Genomic DNA, 22155 nt, shown 5'->3' on the forward strand with positions numbered 1-22155 from the left:
ATATAGAAGTACTTTGAAAATTTCATCAACCTTCTCAGGATAGCGCTCATGAAAATTAGTTTCTCTTTTTATTCCTTTTCCCTAATCTTATCCCACGATTAGATATTTAGCTCAGAGTCATTGAGACTAGAGATTTAAAAGCATGTTGTAGGTGACATCAGTGGAAACCTATGTAAACAGTGGAGTGAGAACATTTGAAAATTTATCCCTTCATAAAGGGAACAACAAAATGGTAAAAGTGGTCAGAATCAAGTTTTTGATAATTCTGGAAATTTAACCAAAGGCTTGCAGCCACCTGTGGGGCATTTACTCAAGAAAATTGGCTGACTTTCTCTAAGAATAGTGAGATTTGTGTGGGTTTTGTGTATTTAACTTGCCCTAGACAGTTCCTCCCTGGCAAGCTCAGTGGTAGCCTTAAAAATAGGCTTGGCAGCTTATGACAAGAGCCTCGGGTGATAACTGACGTCATAAATAAGAGTGTCAATTGTTAAATCAACAACAGGAGTCACTGTGCACTTACTCCCCATGTAGGATCTCTGTCCTTAATGTGTGGTACTATGTGAATTAATGGTATAACTAGTACTCAAACAATACTTTATACTTTGTGTTTCTGTGTGGGTGCGAACTGCTGAAATCTTTACTTAGTATATACTAAGTTGATCTTCTGTATATAAAGAGAATTGAGAATGAATCTTGATGAAGAATGGGATGAGAAAGGGAATGGGAGATGGGATGACTGCAGGTGGGAGGGAGGTTATGGGGGGAAAAAGCCACTATAATCCAGAAGTTGTACATTGGAAATGTATATTTATTAAATAAAAGTTAAAAAAAAGAAACATCTGCTTTAGGAATAGACTGATGTCTTAGCAATATTTGGGTTTAGGTTTTTGGATTGTGGATTAATTTTATTTTTGATTTGTTGCTTCTCAAAATTTTTTAAAATTATGAGATGTATTACTTGCATACTCAAAGTCATATGTAACCATGTGAATGTTGGATAATGTTTGAACTTTGTCTAAGTTATTTTGTCTACATTTGAACCAAATCAGGAATTATAATAAGAAAAGAGAAGTATGTGTAAAATGAGCAACAACAACAAAAAAACCTCAAACTCTCCAAAAAAAAATAGCCTGTATGCCCAGTATCAGAGAGAGTGAGGGAGAGGGATAGAGGGATAGAGGGACAGAGGGACAGAGGGAGGGAAGGAGGGAGGGAGGGGGAGAGAGAGAGAGAGAGAGAGAGAGAGAGAGAGAGAGAATGAAAATGAATGGAGATGAGGGCCGGCGCCGTGGCTCACTAGGCTAATCCTCCGCCTAGCGGCGCCGGCACACCGGGTTCTAGTCCCGGTCAGGGCGCCAGATTCTGTCCAGGTTGCCCCTCTTCCAGGCCAGCTCTCTGCTGTGGCCAGGGAGTGCAGTGGAGGATGGCCCAGGTGCTTGGGCCCTGCACCCCATGAGAGACCAGGAAAAGCACCTGGCTCCTGGCTCCTGCCACCGGATCAGCGCGGTGCGCCGGCCGCAGTGCGCTGGCCGCGGCGGCCATTGGAGGGTGAACCAATGGCAAAGGAAGACCTTTCTCTCTGTCTCTCTCTCTCACTGTCCACTCTGCCTGTAAAAAAAAAAAAAGAAAGAAAAAAAAAGAAAATGAATGGAGATGAGCATGCAGAATGAAGCTGAGCCTCTCCAAAGTGCATCCCAGTGAGCTGTCAGAATCTTGGGCCATCTTCCACTGCTTTCCCAGGCCATAGCAGAGAGCTGGATTGGAAGTGGAGCATCCAGGTCTCAAACCGGCACCTATATGGGATGCTGGCGCTTCAGGCCAGGGCTTTAATCTGCTGTGCCACAGCACCAGCCGTGTCTCTGACTTTCAAATAAATGAATAAATCTTAAAGAAAAAAGTAAAAGAACAAAAAAACCCTAAAGCCAATGAAGAGAATACTTTAAGAGAAGCATACGGTGCAGAGGAAGAATTACCTTAAGAGAAAAGAAGACCTCTTGCCACACAGATGAGAATATGGTGCAGATGAAAAGATTATGAGAAGAAAAGTGTAATAGTTGCAGGAAGTGACAATGTGAAAACTTGTGAACCCTTACAAAACACCCCCAAAGGGCAGACCTGAGTTGTTCTCTTCATCTGTAAGGTTTATGCCTCTCTCTGAGTTTGGGGAGATGCTGTTTGGATTCCAGGACACACCACAGAGGGAGGACTGTGCCAGCAGTGTGCAAATGCAGGTGTATCCACAGCTTGCCTGAAGGAGGCTATGCCCATGGCTGACCTTCAGTGTACGACCACACCCAGCTCACCTACAGTGTCAACAGTGGGGCGAATATCTGAGGAGGGAGAAAGCCTGGACTCTCCTCCTAGTCACCCACAGTGCTTGTGAGTAACAGACGAGTGAGCATGTGGATGTGCTCTGTCTGGATAAGGGAGCCCCTCTCTACACTCTAGAGTCCTTCCACTACTAAACTATGAAACTTGTTTTGTGAGGACCAATGAAGTGACTAAAACAATTTTTAGAAAGAAGCCAATGAGTTAAGACTTAATGTACATGTGTGGGGAGCAACTCGGACTAGACTAAGTTACTGGAATTAAGACTTATTCTATGCATCTGCTCTCCCACAATATGGCGCTGGGAGAGGAGCAAACAGCTTCTACCCAGCTGCCTTTCACCAACTTGACAAGCTGCAGGAGCTGCTCCTGATTGGAGGAGAGCAGCGTACTCGGCGTGTGGGTAGCAGAGTTGGGATTGGTGGAAGAGGACTATAAAGGAGGAGAGAGACAACATGCACCAGGAACATCTATCTGAAGGAACACCTGTGCAGCCCCCGAGAGAGCCGGCCGGCGGTGTGCCGCTCCCCCGCAGAAGTGGGGAAAGCGGCAGGGGGAACCGCCCTTCCACGGAGGTGGAAGGGACGGTAGCCAACCCGGGAAGAACCAGCAGCAAACCTGGGGAGGGCCGAGCAGACGAAAGAACAATGCAGGGTCCTGTGTCGTTCCTCCACGAAGAGGGGGAGCGACATAATGGTGCCGTGACTCGGATAGGAAACCTAGGAGGGAAGAAGAGGGAAGAAACGGGAAGAAGTGGGAAAATACCGGAGAGAGAGACTAGCAAAGAACCTAGGGAAAAGCCGGATGGAAAAGGTGCCGGAAGAAGCTATTGAAAGCCTAGGCATAGACTCGGATACGGACTGTGGGAAAGAAGTTAGGATTTAAAGTGAAAGCAAGAAGAAACTTAGACTCAGATACGGACTGCAGGTTGAAAGCGAAAGTGAAACCTAGAAGAAACTTAGACTCGGATACGGACTGTGGGGAAAAGCCAGGAGAAATGAGAGGGGATTGTTGTTGGAAGAAAAGTTAGGAAACATACCGGGTAGAGAAAAATGTTAGGGAGGATGAAGCCGCGGGGGGGCAGGCTGAAGCGGAGACGTAAGCTAGCTTGGAATTCTTCAAGTCAGCCCGGGGAGCAAAAGGCGAAAATCTGGAACCAGAGGCAGAGACGTGGGCCGCCAGGTTGGAATCCGTCAGATTAGCCCGGGGAGCAAAAGACGGGAAGCCAAACTGGGGGGCGCAGACGTGAGCTAGGTTGAATTCACCAGGTTAGCCCGGGGAACTTGGACTGAATGCCGGTGGCGGAAACGTGAGCTGGGCTGTGTGACTCGCGGAAGCCGCCACGCGCAGAGAGAGCGCGCGGGGCACAAACGGGGAGAGCGCACGGGGTGCGAATAGAAGCCGGTAAGCTGCGCAGAGCCGGGAAGCCACCGCAGGGCGGGCCCCGGGAAGCCGCGCAGAGCCGGGAAGCCGCCGCGGGGGAGGCGCCGAGAAGCAGCCTCGGGGCGGGTGCCGGGAAACCGCGGGGATAAGAGAAACAAGTTTAGAAGTAAAATGAGAGAAATAGGAATGCTGGCAGATAGAAGTAAAATAGGAGAAATAGGAATGCCCGGAGGTAGAGAAATAGAGAAAAATAAGGCCTCCCCACAACACGGCAATGAGAGAGCTTGGATTCGGTCTGCCTGATTAGTAAGACGATAAGCACCTGCAGGCAGCTAGCAGCTTATGCGCTGCAGGTCACCGAAGACAGGCACGAATTAACATCAATAAGTCTCCCCACAATACAGCAATGAGAAGGCTTGGATTCGGTTTGCCTGATTGGTAGGGCTTGTAAGCACCTGCAGGCAGTTCTAGCAGAGCAGAGCATGCGCTGCAGGGCACCGAACACAGGCACGCATCAGCGCCTAAAAACCTCCTCACAACATGGCGAAGAGAGGACCCGGATTCAGTTTGCCTGATTGGTAGGGCTTGTAAGCACCTGTGGGCAACTCTAGCAAGCAGAGCAGTGTGTGTGCTGCGGGGCACCAAAGACAGGCGCGTATCAACGCCAAAAATAAAAAGAAAGGGGGATCTGTGGGGAGCAACTGGGAGCAACTCGGACTAGACTAAGTTACTGGAATTAAGACTTATTCTATGCATCTGCTCTCCCACAATATGGCGCTGGGAGAGGAGCAAACAGCTTCTACTCAGCTGCCTTTCACCAACTTGACAAGCTGCAGGAGCTGCTCCTGATTGGAGGAGAGCAGCGTACTCGGCGTGTGGGTAGCAGAGTTGGGATTGGTGGAAGAGGACTATAAAGGAGGAGAGAGACAACATGCACCAGGAACATCTATCTGAAGGAACACCTGTGCAGCCCCCGAGAGAGCCAGCCGGCGGTGTGCCGCTCCCCCGCAGAAGTGGGGAAAGCGGCAGGGGGAACCGCCCTTCCACGGAGGTGGAAGGGACGGTAGCCAACCTGGGAAGAACCAGCAGCAAACCTGGGGAGGGCCGAGCAGACGAAAGAACAACGCAGGGTCCTGTGTCGTTCCTCCACGAAGAGGGGGAGCGACATAAATGAATGAAGCAGAAGAAATAAAGTATACTTAATGTTTAGAATTATCAATTACTGCTGATTTTCCATAATGTATTTCATTTCTGATTTCACTGAAAGATTTGATGAGTATTACTATTCAAAGAATGTTATGTCACTGGTAAGCTCTTGGCATGTCTTTGAGGTAGATTTCATATTCACAATAGATTGATCCTACCACACTGCTGTTTTACACAGAGACTTCATTCAGAAGAATGTTTACTGGGCTGCATGTAGTACATGCAAAGTAAGGGTGAATGCAGATTTTGCTGAGCATGAGCCTAACCTAATTTGGGGAATCCCTTATAATGAAACATGCAGAATTATGAATATAAAAATTGCTCCAGCCCCTCCCAGGACCTTGGAAGGGGCACGTGCAAGCGTAAAGCCTTGAAGCTTAGGCTCCAGTTCATGATGAATCCAGCTCAGCTGGCACTCTTTTCTGGACTCTGTAATGCAGTGAACAGCATTGTTTTCACTTTAAAAACCCTCATCTTTGGTCATAAGATCACTGGTGTCTTCCTGGGGCAACGGGGATAGCAAAAGTTTCCTTGAAGCAGATTTGTCTAATAAAAGAATATGTCCCCAAATAAAGGAGACCCGCTCCCAACACACACTTGGTGTATTACAGCCATTGTGCCAATTTTTGAAGCAACCATGAGTTAGATATGTTCAGATCGCATGATAAGAGGATTAGTTTCCAATACCAGCTAGCTCTGGTTTTTGCATCACCATGAAGCAAATGCTTTTTTTCTTTGGCTTAAGATGGACACAGAAACTTGAGATAAATGAACTGGTGCCTCATGCACTGTACGCCATCCCTAGCTCTGCTCCTACTTTTTCAGCTCAACTCTCTGGCCTTGCTGCACAGATGCTAGCATGGCTGTCACTCATTTTCCCATCAATGTCCAACTTCCCCCTGCTGGCATGAAAGTCTCTGGAGACAAAGCTTCTGTCCTGTTCCAGTTTGTACCCCCAGCACTTAATACAGCACCTGGCACTCGGTGGGCCTGGCACTCAGTGAATGTTCTTAAATGAATTCATTACTTTTCATCCACTGTGATTCCACAGATTTTCTCCCTGTGTTGTCTACAGAAAGCTGTACTGGAACTCGGCCCCTTAGGAGGGAATCTAATGGAATGATATATGTTGAGGCCATTTTTACTGATGCTACCAAAACCACTTGGTGTTGGGGCTCCAGGAACCAGCTCCCGGTGTGTGGGTGAAGTAAAAACAGACTCTCAGTGTTCTTCCTCAAGATCTGCAGGCACTGTTGGTCCATCCCCAACACATCCTAAAACCTTCCCTCATAACCAGAATGAATTGTGTTTGGCTGGGATTCTGAACCACAGAACAGGTGGATAGTCTTTCAACATCAGGTTTAGTGGAGAATCTGTATCTTGAATCTAATATTCCCTTGGGCCATTGAACATCACAGAATTGTTGAGTTGAAAGTGAATAAAACTCACTTTCTGTTGCAGTTTAGTCAGGACAAAATATGTGGGATTAGGCTAGAGCAGTGTATTTTCTTATTTTTTTAACACTACAGTTTAACATATATGCCACTTCTTCCTATTTCAAAAGTTATTAGTATCCACAGATAATTTATAAATTGAGAGCTAAATACATTTTGGAAAAAGCTTATGATCTGGGTGGGTGATGGGGAGAGATGTGCCCTTTGGCTGGGTCCCAGGAATTATTTTTGCATTAGGATTTAAAAGCAGGTAACCCTGAGAAAGCACCAGAACCTTTTTCTCCCAGAGTACTTTGTGTTAGATTTTTGGAAAAAAAAATGGAAATGAAGACCTTCTTTGCAGAGTTTATATACAGGGCTTAATACCCAGATAAGCATAACTATATACCATTTTTATACACAAATGGTTTTTAAATATGTATTCATCATCTATTGCACTTACACATTGTGCAAAAACTGCATTCCATGCCACGCCTGAAATGTCCCAAAGCTCAGTTCTGTCAGTAAATTGCAACCAAGATTTCTACAAAAAAAGACACGAGTGAAAGAGAATGAAGAAGAAAAAAAGAAATATTTTCAGAATACTCTTCTTTCAGGAGTGATTCTAATTTTTATAGATGAAACAATACTTCCACATTTTATCTACACACTAAAGAATTTACTGGTACTGGAAGATTTGGTTTCTGAATTATACTTGCACATTTACATTAAATTTCATCATATTATTTTCATATTACATGACATACTTGTACTGTGTGATCTTTACTTCTCTGGAACAGAGTTTCACAACTTGAATGCTATTGACATTTTGGACTCGATAATGCTTTTCTTGTGGAGGTTTGTCCTGTACATAGTAAGTGGCTTAACAGCAGGCTGGGCTTAGCTCACGCAGTGTCAGCAGCACGTGCAGGGCTGCAAGCTGTTACCTGAATGCAAAATCATGTTGGCTGAGAAGCCCTGCTCTGTGGGATTCACTCTGACTTTTGTACCTGATAGTATTTTTGCTAGAGAGGAAAAGGACCTGTTACAGAATTTTAGCAACCTTCTACTACAAATGTAAAGTAGAATCTTAACCCTATTTCAAGGTGAACAGTGAAGATTTATTAAAATTCCAAATGTGATGAAATTGTAACTTACATAGACTGCAAAAAAGGGAGTGACTCAAATGCACGTCTTTCGATAAACTCTATTTTATTGCAGGATAAATCTCTAGGAAAAGGAAAACATTGCCTTGGTTAGCTATTACCTATATAGTCAGTGGGGATAATAAAATTTGCATTTGATAATGTTGGATATGCAGTTTTTACCTAAACTGTAAAGCTTTGGACTTGTATTTGACCCTCTGGAGATACTACCCCTTCTTACAACCTCTCCTAATAGTCTCACTGTTAGAACCTTCATCAATGACATACACAACTATAGATCTTGATAGATTGTGGTGGTAAACTTTCCTGAGTGCAGAATTGATTAGATGAACTTTCATAGTCTTCATCCATTTGAAACAAGGAGCAAAGCTGTCATCTCCATTTTTAATGTCTAATATTCCAAAGAATTCTCACATTTTCACATCTTTCCTGGTTTAGTCCTAGTTTTCTAACTTCATTCAATACCAGAAAAAAAGATGCCCTTTTGAATCATTTGAAATGAAATTGGTTCTCTAATTAATTCATTATTTTGAACTGATTCAGAATTACACTTTCTGTCATACTAAAGGAAATTTATTTGTTGCTTGTTGCTTGATAGTCCATGAAAGCCATGATAGAACCGTCAGAAAACAGCATGACACTGGATTCCCACTTGAAAACACTCTTGGTGGTAGAGGACTCTTACTTCCACTGATTACAATTTGACCCTCACTTTTCACCTGCAACTCATCTGTTGGTGGCTCCATCTCTAGAATCTCCTTCTCTCACCTGTCCCACGCGCAGTCACCAGTGGGACTTGCCCTAAGTGACTCTCCGAGGCCAATATCACTAGCTGCTTACAGAAGAGGCAGATTCTCAGCCCTGTTCTAGACCGACTCAGGCAGTTACTGTGGGGGTAGGGTTCAGAGCCCCAGGTAACTGTGGTGCAAGCTCAAGTCTGTTTTAGAGCACTGCTGTGACAGCATGGTTCCCCGTGGTGACTCTTGCTCAGCATTCAAAGGCCTGGAAGACCTGGCTTCACCCTCCAGCTTTCCCTGCATCTCTGTGCCTCAGAAGCTTCCATGTTTTCCCTTTCTCCCACGATATTCTCTCCAAGACGTCTGATGATGCCCACTGCCCCCTTGGAAGTCCTGTTCAACTGGCATTGCTCCCTGGTTCCATCATCCCTGACCCAGCCCAAAGTCTTCTCCCTCGTCTGGACTCTATATCCATTTCTTTTGATATCGTTACTTGTGCCTTCCATTTCCCCAGAGCATAAACTTCTTGAAAGCATGGATTCGGCCTTGCTCATCTACATTGCCCACTATGTTTAAAACTGACTCATGGAAATAGACTCAGGTGTTTATTAAATGAAGGAATGGTTGAGTAGGTAGAAGAAGGAAAAGTGAATTTTTAAAAAGCAGTGTGGTTTTATTATTCCCTGGTCCCTCTGCAGCACTCTGTCAGCTACATAGTGCTTATTGGGTATTGGTTTGAGCTTGTGTATTTGTTTCCCCTGCAAGATTGTGAGCTCTTGGGAAGGTGGGATCCTGTCTTACTCATTTATGTGTCTCCAGTACTAGGCAAAGTGTTTGGCTTTCTCTTTCAGCTTTAGACAATTGATTGGCATTTTGAAAATGAAGTGAATACATATGCTAGCATAAACTAATTAGGCTACAAAGGATTTTCCAGCAGAAACAATGAAGGGCCTATTCTACCAGCAGTAGTCTCATTTGTTTTTCTCCAAACCATGTTTGCAAGGTTCCGGAGCCCAGATGGGAAAGGTGCTCAAGAGGAACCATGCAGATGTGGTTGTCCCCGTATGGCCTAGAAGTTCTGATCATCATTCAAAGGAGTGTTGTGAGTATCACATGCTATGTTCCTTAAGCCTTGTACTTTTGAGACAAGAATCTATTTGCTGAAGAGGCCCAGTAATTAGCCTAATAAGGATTAATGATGTACACTTCCCAATACTATGTAGCTATTGTTTTAATTATCTATTTCCAACATGGGTATAATAGTTCCTTAATGGAAATCATTAATGCCAAATCTGTTCTCTTGGTAGCTTAGTATTCTTGATAATATTGTTTATATAATTTACCTGTTTAGCAAGTCACTTAATGGCTAAAGGTTAACTTATTCAAGATTAGATCATCTAACAACTTTCAGTTGATGGCATTCAAATTAATGTTGTTGGTTTATGTTTTCTTCCCTTTGTTGTATTAAACCAACTTGTTCAAACCTTGTTTGTAAAGGCCAGATGATAAATGTTTGAGACTTGGTCGGCCACATATTGTCTCTGTTGTATTTTCTTGTTTCTTTGTTTCTCTTTACAGTCCTTTATAAATATAAAACTCATTCTTAACTTAGGACCTGTATGAAGACAGACCTTGGATCCAATTTCATCCATTGCTTGTAAATTAAATACAAATATAATCCGCGGCTCACTAGGCTAATCCTCCGCCTTGCGGCGCCGGCACACCGGGTTCTAGTCCTGGCCTGGGCGCCGGATTCTGTCCTGGTTGCCCCTCCTCCAGGCCATCTCTGCTGTGGCCAGGGAGTGCAGTGGAGGATGGCCCAGCTACTTGAGCCCTGCACCCCATGGGAGACCAGGAGAAGCACCTGGCTCCTGCCATCGGATCAGCGCGGTGCTCCGGCCGCAGCGCACTGGCCGCGGCGGCCATTGGAGGGTGAACCAATGGCAAAGGAAGACCTTGCTCTCTGTCTCTCTCTCTCTCTCTCACTGTCCACTCTGCCTGTCAAAAAAAAAAAAAAAACCACAAAGCACATAGTAGGTATTCCATGTTAGAGATATGAGACCCTACAGTGTAGACTTCCAGAAGAAACCTTGGAGATTATCCAGCTGGGACCCATATTTGTTTTCTAGATAATGTAACTAAAATCTCATAAATAAGTATGATTAACTGACTTACAAGTGTTGGAGGGACAGCAGGCCTTCAAATGAGTCCTTATGTAATTCAGTCAAGTCATTTTCACTGAGGATTCTGGAAAATGAAAGAGGTACTTCTGAATCAAAATGACAACTGCAGCTGTTTGCTTCATAGGACTAACTCTGTATGTAGAGGAAACTTTGGTAATGGTGCTGTTTAAATACCCAGATTCTAATTTACTTCTAGGGTGGCAATGTCTGTTGTATTTTAATTTAAACCATTTTTCCCACTCTCCCTTTTTTGTCCATCTCTATACACCTATCCGTCCTTCCCACCAAATCATAAATGTAATGTCTGCTCTGTAGGTCACAATGTCCCTGTTAGAACCTAACACTGGGAGGCACCAAGATTGGCAGAACTGCCATTTCCTTCTGTTTTTTCCCCAAGCCCTACTACCGAAGCCCCATGTTTGAGGTATGCCGGGGCTACAAGTTAAGGTTGACCAGGGAGGCAGTAATGATGGCTGAGTATTTAAATCCCTGCCATCTATGTAGGAGAACAAGACTGAGTTTGAGGTTCCTGAGTTTGACTGACCCAGTCTCACCACTACAGGCATCTGGGGAGTGAACAGTGTATGATAGCATGCTGCCTTTGCCTCTCAAATAAGAAAAATTAAATTTTCTTCCCCTTCCCTTTATCCCTTAGCCTTTCCAACTCCCGTCTTCACTCTTCAGAGGAAACTAGTGTTATTTACTTTTGTGTCAGATGACTCTGATTTTTCCTTTTTCCAAAGATTTATTTATTTATTTGAAAGTCAGAGTTACACACAGAGAGAAGGAGAGGGGAGAAGGGAGAGGGGAGAGGGGAGAGGAAGGTCTTCCATCCGCTGGTTCACTCCCCAATTGGCCACAAAGGCTGGAGCTGTGCTAATGAGGAGCCAGGAGCTTCCTCCAGGTCTTCCCATGTGGGTGCAGGGGCCCAAGGACTTGGGCCATCTTCCACTGCTTTCCCAGGCCATAGCAAAGAGCTGGATCGGAAGTGGAGCAGCTGAGACTCGAACCGGCACCCATATGGGATGCTGGCACTGTGGGTGGTGGCTTTACCTGCTATGCCACAGTGCCAGCCCTGACTTTGATTTTTCTTACAAGTTTGGGACATCTTTAAATGAAGCATAACCAAAATATATACAAACTGTGTGTATTGCATTTAAGAAACATCATAAATTAAAAGTCACAACTGCCTGATTCTAGCATTTTCCCATCAGAAATGAGATAGTAGGCTAAGGGGAAACTTTTATCTTTTTTAAAAAAGATTTTATTTATTTGTTTCAGAGTTATAATTACAGATGGAGAGAAGGAGAGACAGAAAGGTCTTCTCTCCACTGGTTCACTCCCCAAATGGCTGCAATGGCTGTAGCTGGGCCAATTGGAAGCCAGGAGCCAGGATCCATGAGCCTCTTTGGGGTCTCCTACATGGGTGCACAGACCTAAGTGCTTGGGCCATCCTCTACTGCATTCTCAGGCCATAGCAGAGAGTTGGATTTAAAGTGGAGCAGCTGGGACTAGAACTGGTGCCCGTACAGGATACCAGCGCCGCAAGTAGCAGCTTAGCCCACTGCACTACTGCAGCACTGCACAGGCCCTGGGAAAATTTATCTTAAAGTGATCATAACCCTTCTCCTTTGTCTGTTATATGTCTTGTTTGTATTCAGAAATAATTTATGATGTCTGTACAAGTTGTCCCAGTGATATAACACGCAAACTGTCGTGAAAAATGTCAATTAATTCCTTTTTTTTATTATGTTACACTCAGCACTTCAAAATTTCTAGTTCACTGGCCTAGGTGACATGATAGATTTTTATTTTTAGTTAATTACTTTGAATGTTAAGTATTTTCCCCCAAAATTGGGAGTCTAAACTGATTCCTTTCAAAAATCAGTAAGGAAAAGATAATTCAACAAATGGACAGTGGACAAAACCTCAACGAAACATAGATGTTCAATAAGTATATAAAGACATTTAAATTTATGAGTAATCAGAGAAATCCAGATTCAGCTGGGAACCCTTTTATTTGCCAGTCACATTAGCAAAAAGACAAAGAGCATCCCGAGGTGAAAAGGTGAAGGGAAGAGTCAGTGTTGGGGCATAGCAGGCTAAGCCGTCACTTGAGAAGCGTAAATTCCATATTGGAGAGCCTGGTTAAAGTCTTGGGCCCTCTGCTTCTGAGCCAGATGCCTGCTAGTGCACCTAGGAGGCAGCAGATGATGGCCCAAGTGCTTGATTCCTCGTCATCCCTGTGGGAGACCCAGAATCAAGTATTAGATCTTAGCTTTGGCCTGGCCCAGCCATGGCTGTTTTGGGCATTTGGGGAATAAAGCAGTGGATGGAAGATTCTCTCTTTCTCTCACTCTCTCATTTGCTCTCGCTCCATCTCCCCCTCCCCCCACTCCCATAGTTCAAGTAAACAAATACATCTTTTTAAAAAGGATGAAGGGAAATGAATGTTCTTATATTCTGTTAGCTGGAGTGTAAGTAAGTGTGCACAGCTTTTCTGAGGGCAATTAAAATTTCCTATTTCCGTAGTCTTCATCCATTTTCATTCTTTTTTTTTTTTTGAGATTTATTTATTTATTTGAAAGTCAAGTTACACACAGAGAGAAGGAGAGGCAGAGAGAGAGAGAGAGAGGCAGAGAGAGAGAGAGAGGTCTTCAATCCACTGGCTCACTCCCCAGTTGGCCACAATGGCCAGAGCTGTGCTGATCCGAAGCCAGGAGCCAGGAGCCAGGAGCTTCTTCAAGGTCTCCCACATGGGTGCGGGGTCCCAAGCACTTGGGCCATCTTCCACTGCTTTCCCAGGCCATATCAGAGATCTGGATCAGAAGTGGAGCAGCCAGGACTCAAACCAGCGCCCATATGGGATGCTGGCATGGCTGGTGGAGGCTTTTCCCACTATGCCACAATGCTAGCTGCCCCATTTTCTTTCTAGACTTCTATTTTGCAAAATGCTTGTCCATGTTCACAAGTGTGCACAAGGATTTTCCTTGCAGCAATACATGAGAAGTGGACATAATCGAAAATCCATCAATAGAGGGATTATTAAGTAAACTGTGAAATGGCCATCCATACTATAGAATATCATGCAGGAGTTAAATGAATAGGGTAACTGACTGAGTACTAGGAGGGAAAGAAATCCAGAAGAAACCATGAAGTGAAAGAACCAAGTTGCAGGATGTTACTATTTAGGTTAAAAAAAGAAAGAAACCACACAACACAACTATTATGCTCTATGTAAATATGTTTGTAGGTAATTTTTTGGAAGGATATATGCCAAACTCAGAGCAGTAATTATTACCTCATAGGTAGGGAGTTAGGACACAATGAAGGTCTTCACTATCCCTATCACTTTTTATCTACTAAGAATGTAATGGTATTACTGATAAAATGCAAATAAATAGAAGTAGTTTCTTATTTCAAATTCTGTGCCTTGTTAAAACAACCATAGAATTATAATCAACAGATGTTGATTGTGACATGGAGAGGGAATACTTTTTCTGACATACTGACCTCAAAATAGTAGAACAAGAAAGCTCTTACAATGCAGTTAGTTTTGTGTATTCATGTTTGGGAGCGTGTACTCACAGTGTCTCAGCCCAGCGGTATGCTTTCCATACATTTTCATCAATGAAAGAAATCGAGTTTCCTTGGAAATTTCTGTAAAGGAACACAGTTCACATCCTTGAATGGGTTGGAAAAGAATGAACAGAATGAGGAAAAAAATCATGGCACCCTCATGGGGGAGTATTGAAATACAGAAATATTATCAGCTTTCTAATAAATACCAGTGCTTTTATGTTCCGTAGCTCTCTGCTTCCCAGTTTGCTCACTCAATAAATAATGAGGGGCCACTGACATAAACAATGAAGCATCCTCTCAGAAGCTTAACTTCGTCTCTGTCCAGTCTCTTTGACAGTAAAGACAGTCAATCACTTTGAATATTAAGTATTTTCACCAAAATAACTCAGGTGTCTACACTGACTTCTATAAATCAGTGAGAAAAGGATAAATTATTCAAGAAAAAATGGGCAAAATGTATTGTCACCAATAAGAATAATGAAAACCTATGCAGGTATACTAGTGCTTTGGCCAAGCGCCCTCTGCTGAAATCTTTCCAAGTACTGAATGGATACAGACAATTTAAAATCAGAGGGACTAATGTGCTGATGTGGAAAGCCTTTTGGAATACAGCATAGGGTAAAAGTGCCGATCACTGAGCCAGGAGCCAAGCATTACCTCCATAGGAAAAAAAAAAAGAGAGGAGGTTGGAAGGAAAGACGCACACCTGGGTTACAGGTAATAGAGTGAGGACCAGGGGATGATGAGGGTGTGTGGGGGTTCATACTTTCACATTTTATCCTACATTCTGTGCACTTTTTAAAAAGTGGAAAGGTGCTCATAATCGATACTTGTTTACAAGAAGCTGTTAAATGACTTATATTTAGCTTCAACTTTGAATTGCTGTGAGTGCTTAGCTTTAACTCTGTCCTCACTCCTCAGCAACAATGAACCTATTTGTTTTAGGTACACATTTTCCTGGAAGCAGGAGCAGCAATAAAACAGATACCTGTATGCTCACCTGCCTGGTGGATATGTCCTCTCGGGTTACTTTATGCTCATCAATAAAAAGTGCCTAACACTGAACACATCTCCCACTAACGGGCTCTTCTTTCTGACTGCTGTGCTTCTGCCTTATAGACCACCATCATTCTCGCTGTCATCCAGGGAAAGACTGTGGAGTCACGCATTTTTATTTTCTGTTACAATCCATCACACAATTCTTTAAGCCAGCTTTACAGATGAGGATATTGAATCCAAGCTAAATAACTTGTCCAAAGTCACAAAGCTAATCACTGGGAGACCTGTGTTCAAAGCCAGGCAACCTGGCTCCAGAATCTATCCTTAAATCTGTTGTATCATCTCTAATAAGTCGGGATGAGGGCTGTGTTGAAGAGTGGGATTAAAGCAATGAGGTAATAACATGGTGAATGTCAATAAATAATGAATCAGGAAAAGCAGTAAGGGCAATCACATGAGACTGTAGAAGAGACAGAAGAGAATAAGAGAAGGAGGATCAGGAAAGCTCACAAGCAAAGTGGCCACTTGGGGGTGAACCAACGGAAAAAGGAAGACCTTTCTCTCTGTCTCTCACTGTCCTACTCTGTCTGCCAAAACACACACATACACACACACACAGTCAACATAAGGTGGGGACTTGAGGAGGGCTCAGAAGATCTTGGGTAAAAGCTGCTGAGACAGGCAGGCTGTAGGGAACCATGAGGAAGGGAGATTCTTACAATATGCTGAAGGTGCCATTGTAGCTGTTGGGCTCTGGTACAGGAACTCTGTGAAGCTTCTGCACTGGGCTGAGGCCAGTGCACGAAAGTGTCTCATCTTTGCAGGTGCAGAGCTCACAGACATTTATGGTGGCAGCCGCATTCAGGGGTTGATCTGTGACTTCAGTTAGGGTTGAGTGCTGAGTCTGAACCTGGCCTGGATGTAGATCTGTAGTCTTCTTCAGGGATGGAGAATGGCCAGCTTTTGCAGTGGGTACCAGAGTTATGGTTAGCTCCATCTTGGAAGGCTGAGCTATGACACTGGGTGATGTTGGGTGCTGAGCTTGATGCTGACCTGCTGTTGGAACTGTCATCTCATTGTCCCCTGGGGACTGAGTTATGAGCTCCTTTAGTGGCTCTGTAGACTGAGTTAGGGTCATTTGCATGGTAGTAGAAGGTGTAGCCTCTGTAGTACGTTGTGGAGTTTGGGTAATTTCCAGGTCCAGAGGCTTGACTGTGACTTGAGGCAGGTTTGTATACTGAGTCTGAATCTGGACTGGAGGTGAAAATGTCACCTCAGGGTACATTGGATAAGGAGGAGGAGATATAGACTTGAAGGCTGTAGAATGTTCATCCTGTGTAGTGGGTACCTGAGTTATGGTTGACTCTAACTTCGAAGGTTCAGCTGTGCCACTGGGTGACATTGGATGCGGAGTTTGATCTTGACTTGGTTTTGGAACTACCATCTCATAATAAACTGGAGGCTGATAGACCACTTCATTATGTGGCCCTGGAGGCTGCCCTGAAGTCTCCTGCATGGTTGGGAGTGGTTCACCCTCCACAATGGATTCTGGAGTTAGGGTAAGTTCTACATCAAAAGGTTGAACTGTGACTTCTGTCAGGGTTGGATGCTGAGCCTGAACCTGGTCTGGTTGTGAAAGTACCTCCTCATGGAGCACGGGAGGTACTTTAGTCTTCTTCAGGGCTGTAGAATGTTCAGCCTTCCTGGTACGCTTTGCATTTATGGTAAGCACTGTGTCCAAAGGCTGAACTGTGATGTGAGGCAATGTTGGATATTGAGCTTGATTATGACCCAGTGTTGGAACTGTCACCTCTTGATGTATTGGAGATTGGGTTACACCCTCCATGGGAGGTTGACTGGAGGTCTCCTGCATGTCTGTAGAGGGTTCAGTCACCATACTGCTGGTTTCTGGAGTTATGGTAAGTCCCAGGTCCAGATGTTGAGTTGTGACTGGAGTCAGGTTTGGAGATGGAGCTGTAGTCTTGCTCAGGTCTGCAGGATGCTCAGCCTCTGTAGTAGGTTCTGTAGTAATGGTAAGTGCCAGGTCTAAAGGTTGATTTGTGACACTGGGTGATAGTGGAGGTTGATTTTGACCCTCATGATGCACTGGTGGCTGAGCTACAGATTCTTTAGGTGGAGTCTCCTGCACATTTGTGGCAAGTTCAGCCTCTGTAATGGGCTGTGGAGTTATTGTAAGTGCCAGATCAAAAGGTTGAAATGTGATGCGGGGTGATTTTGGAAACGGAGCTTGATCCTGAGCTGGTGTTGGAACTGTCACCCCCTGATATCCTGGGGGTTGAGCTATACCTTCCTTAGATGGCCCTGGAAGCTGAACTGGGGCCTCCTGCATGATTGGAGAAAGTCCGCCTTCCATTCCAGGTTGTGTAGTTATGGTGAGTTTCACATCCAAAGGTTGACCTGTGACTTTGGTCAGGTTTGGTTGCTGAGTTTGAAGCTCCTGCTGGGTTACAGATGATTGAGTGTCAGGGAAGTCTTGTGGCTTGGCTGGGGCTACATTTTGCACTGGAGCTTGTTCTGCATTCTTGAGGGGCTCTAGAGGCTCAGCTGGAGAAAGTTCCATCTTTTCAGGCAGTGCTGGAGGCTTGGCAAGAGGAGGCCCAAGCTGGGTTGGAGAAAATTCAACTTGCTTGGTGGGAACTGTAGGCTGGGCAGGTCCTTCCTGCTGACTCCAGTAAGGATAAACTTCTGGAGTGGGCTTTAGGGTTCTGGTAAGGTCAATATCCACATGTTTTGGTTTGGTTTTAGACATCCTTAAATGCTGAGTTCTGAGTATTTCTTCTGGAATATGAGGTGAAAATGTCATATTCATTGGAATAGCATCACTCATCTCTGGGAAGATATCTGAAGGCTGGTTTGTGTTTCCCTGTTGGAGTGGTAATTGGTAAGCACTCACGGGGCGCTCTAGAGGTGGAACGGAAATCCCCTGCTGGCTTGGTGAAGGTTCCTTCAGTTGTTCAGGCTGAGCTGGGACCCCTGGAAGTGGGGAGTGCTCATCCTCTTCTGGGGGCTTTGGCTGCTGAGCTGTGTCTGCCTCCTGGTCTTTCAAAGGCTCATGCTCCGTAGGGAACACTGAGGCGTGAGCTTGGGCTTCCTGATGGATTGGAGAAGGTGCAGCCTCTTCGGGGGCCTGTAAAATTTCAGCTGTTTCCTCCTGCTGGGTCATAGAGGGTTTCTCATCCTGCATAACTTCTGGAGATTGAATTGGCAGTGGTTCAACCTCTTCAAGAGGCGTTGGAGGCAGAGCTGGGACTGAGGCCTGAGTTGTTGTGACCTCGTGGCTGACTGGAAATGTTTCCACTTCTGCAGGGTTTTTTTTTTTTTTTGACAGGCAGAGTGGACAGTGAGAGAGAGAGACAGAGAGAAAGGTCTTCCTTTGCCGTTGGTTCACCCTCCAATGGCCGCCGTGGCCGGCGCGCTGCGGCCGGCACACCACACTGATCCGATGGCAGGAGCCAGGAGCCAGGTGCTTTTCCTGGTCTCCCATGGGGTGCAGGGCCCAAGCACCTGGGCCATCCTCCACTGCACTCCCTGGCCACAGCAGAGAGCTGGCCTGGAAGAGGGGCAACCGGGACAGAATCCGGTGCCCCAACCGGGACTAGAACCCGGTGTGCCGGTGCTGCAAGGCGGAGGATTAGCCTAGTGAGCCGCGGTGCCGGCCGTGCTGCAGGTTTTGGTGTTAGGGTCAGCTGCAGGTCTGGAGGTTTAGTAGTCACATTGGGCAAGTCGTACTGCTGAACTTGATGGTGACCTGGAGGTAAAATGGTCACTGTGTGAGGACTTGGAAGCTGGGCTGGGACTTCTGTCTTCTTTCCAGAAGATTCAACCCCCTCAGAAGACTCAGAGGGCCGCATTGGTTGCTCCTGCTCACTGATATAGGGTTCTGTCTCCACAGGAGGGCCCGGAGTCTGAGCAGAGCCCTCCTGCTGCGCTGGAGAAGAGTCCCGCTCCATGGTAGGCTCCGGAGTTATGGTCAGCGCCACATCTGCAGGCTTGATGGTCACGTTGGGCAGGTTATAACGGTGAACTTGATTCTGATCTGGAGACCAGTCCGTCCCCTTCTGAATCTGTGGAGTCTGAGCTATGATAGTCTCTTCAGGAGATTCTAGCGCTTGAGCTCGGGGATCTTGCTGTACTGGAGATTTGACTTCCACAGGGAGTGCCGAAGGCTTCTCCGGGGCTTCCAGTTGGCTTCTAGAAGGTTCGATCTCTGGAGACTCAGAAGGCTGAGCAGGCTGCTCCTGATTGCTGGAGGAATATTCAGTGTTCACAGGCAGGCCTGGAGGCTGAGCTGGGGCCCCCTGCTGGGCTACAGATGGGCTGACTTCCTCAGCATACTCTGAGGGCTGAGCTGTGGCATCGTTTTGGGTAGAGAAAGGTCCAGTCTCCTCAGGGAGATCTGAGGTCTGAGCTAGACCCTCTTGAGTCCAAGATTCCACCCTCCCAGGGAAGTCCGGAGTCTGCACTGGGGCCTCTTGTTGGGCTGAGGGGAGTCCCGCTCCCTCAGGATGCCCCAGAGGCTGAGCTGGAGCCTGCTCCGTGCTTGGAGTAGACTGAACTTCCTCACCTGCCCCTGAGGCTTCTGTCAGCTCCGTGTCTGCAGGTTTCAGTGTGACGCTGGGGAAGTTTGCTTGGAGAGCTACAATCTGAGGTGAGGATGGAGTGTTAGGATCATGATACACTGATGCCTGACCTACTACTTCTGCAGTAGCAAATGGATTCTGAGCGGGGGCCTCCTGCTGCAACGGAGATGCTTCTTCCTCGGGCTGCTGCAGGTCTGCACCTGGGCCCTCTTGCTGGGGTGAAGAAAGTTCATCTGGTTCAACGGGCTGTGGAGGCGGAGCTTGTTCTTCTTGCTGTGCAGAGGAGGATTGGATGGGCTCCTGAGTCTCTGGATTTTGAGTCTGGCCTTCCATCAGGAATTGAGATGGTTCAGCCTGCTCAGAGGGCTGTGCAGGTTCTCCTGGGTTCTCCTGGGATTCTGTAGGAAAACCACCAGGATAGACCCCATAGTCAGCCAGCAAAACTTGATTTTGACCCTGAAGCTTGGCCGCTTTGTCTGGAGTTCCAACAACAACCTTAGGAAGCCGTGGACGCCGAGCTAGATCTTTCTTGGGGGTCAGGGGTGAAACAATCAACTTGTTTCCTTGTGAAGACTGTCTAGAGGCGGAACGAGTGCTTCCAATGACTGGTGAGCATTTCCTTCCAGTCGAGGAGGCAGAGCCGGAGGCTGATCCTGATCCCCGTCTAGCACGGGAATCGCCTCTGGTAGCCTCTGTTGTCGAGTCAGCCTATTGAAATACTGCTTTGGAACAGCAAGCTGTTCTGGCTCTGGGGGCAGTTCCAGAAAAAGGAAGCAAACTCACAGTGGACTCTTGAGGCGAGGTCAGCACCCGGGAGGGAGCAGAAGACCCCAGGTCATCAAAGCCGCCAGGGTCTGCCATGGGTGTGAGCGAGTCAGGCGATTCAGGTGGGACATTCAAGGAGTGGGAAGACCAGGGCTCAGAGAGCCAAGGGATCTGGACTGGGAGCCCCTGGTCTTCCCGCGTGGGGTCTCCTAAGTGATGGGAAAGTGCAGGTCTCCTGTCCTCACCTTACTCGACTCCTGCTCTTTCTGTCCACTCGGGGCTTCTGTACTCTCATTGATATAGGTCTCGGTCCTCCACTGCTCTGCGTCCCATTCTTCCTTGGCTATCTTTTCTTCCTGCTGCTCACTGAGGAGCTTCATCAGGATGCCTGTTTTGGAGGTGAGCTTGGCACAGGGCAGTTGCACCTGGGCCTCAGAGCAGTCCATTTTCAGAGTGCGGATGACGTGAGAAATGAGCTTTTTCATGTCCGTGTTGGGGATGAGGGACTGTAGCTGCTGATTCAGCTGAATTTCAAACTGTTGCCCCTGGGACAGCATCACGGGGTAGGTGAAGCCTGCGGGCGTGGTGGGGGCTTCAGTGCCCTCGCTGGGGTATTCCCACTGTGTTTCCTTGGTTTGGTCCACAGTCGGCATTAGGTCGAACTCGGTCCCAGCAGAATCTGTAGCTGAAGGATCTGTGTGCATTTTGTCGCCAGGGAGCGTTTCTTCATGTGCAGTGGTGTTTTCTGGCAAAACGTTTTCTTCAAAAACACGACCTCCGGAATGGTTTTCCTCCCTAGTGTCTTCTATAGAAGGTTCTCTCAGAGGAGGACTCCCCTGAGAATGCAGGCCTCCAGGGGATGAGAAAGCCTCTCCGGAGGGGGAGTTTATGAGACTCCGCAGTGCAGGGAACGGAGGCCTCTTCCCAGCCGTCAGCCTGTTGAGGGAATTTTTCCTTCTGAACTTCCGACTCAGTTTGGCCTTGGGGGTTCGGAGGACCAGGTGAGAGCGAGTTTTGTGAAAGTGGTAATTTTGTCTGGAATGCCAGATTGGTTTCCCTGCCGCCTTATTTTTAGCTTTAGCATTGGCATCTTCTAAGACAAAAATGGTGTAGGTTAAGTCTTTTCCTTTGTTGTTGATCTCAGAGAGAGATTTTGCAGGGGAGGTAGAAGGCCTGCCCAGGATGTGTTTCTTCAGGAAAGAGGAGGCTGCAGCCTCACGTTCCTTTGTGAGCAAGGGCTCCGTGTGCAAGGAGTTTCCGGCCACCTGCCTGGGCCTCTGAGCCACTTGAAGCTCCTTCAGCTCCCTGGAGCCTGCTCTCCCAAGCCTTCTTCCCCCAATGCTCTCCGCAAAGGGCCAGGTGCCCCGTCTCCTCCCGAGGCTCTTCCTCATCTCCTGGAGGTGCCTTTCCCGTAAGCCCTTTGGCCCCTTGATGACTTTTTTCACTCTCTGCAGCCTGTACCCCACACTTGGCATGGTTGCCAGGCTGTTCTCCTGTGACGGGGCAGTTTCTGATTTCTTTTGGAGGATTTGAGGGTTAAATTGAGGACCTAACAGGATAGGCTGCATAAGCATGGCCTTTTCTTCCTTCTTAACCTCATCGATTTTTTCTTGAATTTCTTCATCTAACAAATTCTGTAGAAAATAGAGCTTTCTCAACTTATTTCTGTAAGGATGAGAGGGCCTCCTTATGTGGGTTTTCACGTAGCTCAGGGACTTATCTCTATCTTGCACATTTGAAAAAAGCAGTGTAATGAATGGTAATAATGTTGA

General features: G+C 46.3%; 2 protein-coding genes across 2 annotated transcripts; both read right to left on the minus strand.

Moving 5' to 3' along the window:
• Nucleotides 1-15657: 15657 nt before the first annotated feature.
• LOC138845943 (leucine-rich repeat-containing protein 37A3-like) lies at nucleotides 15658-17598 on the minus strand. Its single transcript, XM_070059992.1, has one exon. The coding sequence runs from the start codon at nucleotides 17596-17598 to the stop codon at nucleotides 15733-15735; it is 1866 nt and encodes a 621-aa protein (XP_069916093.1). The 3' UTR covers nucleotides 15658-15732.
• On the minus strand, nucleotides 17434-20112 carry LOC138846342 (leucine-rich repeat-containing protein 37A3-like). Its single transcript, XM_070061769.1, has one exon. The coding sequence runs from the start codon at nucleotides 19949-19951 to the stop codon at nucleotides 18260-18262; it is 1692 nt and encodes a 563-aa protein (XP_069917870.1). The 5' UTR covers nucleotides 19952-20112; the 3' UTR covers nucleotides 17434-18259.
• Nucleotides 20113-22155: the final 2043 nt, after the last annotated feature.

Source organism: Oryctolagus cuniculus, chromosome 17 (assembly GCF_964237555.1).
Source record: "Oryctolagus cuniculus chromosome 17, mOryCun1.1, whole genome shotgun sequence".
Lineage (NCBI taxonomy): Eukaryota > Metazoa > Chordata > Mammalia > Lagomorpha > Leporidae > Oryctolagus > Oryctolagus cuniculus.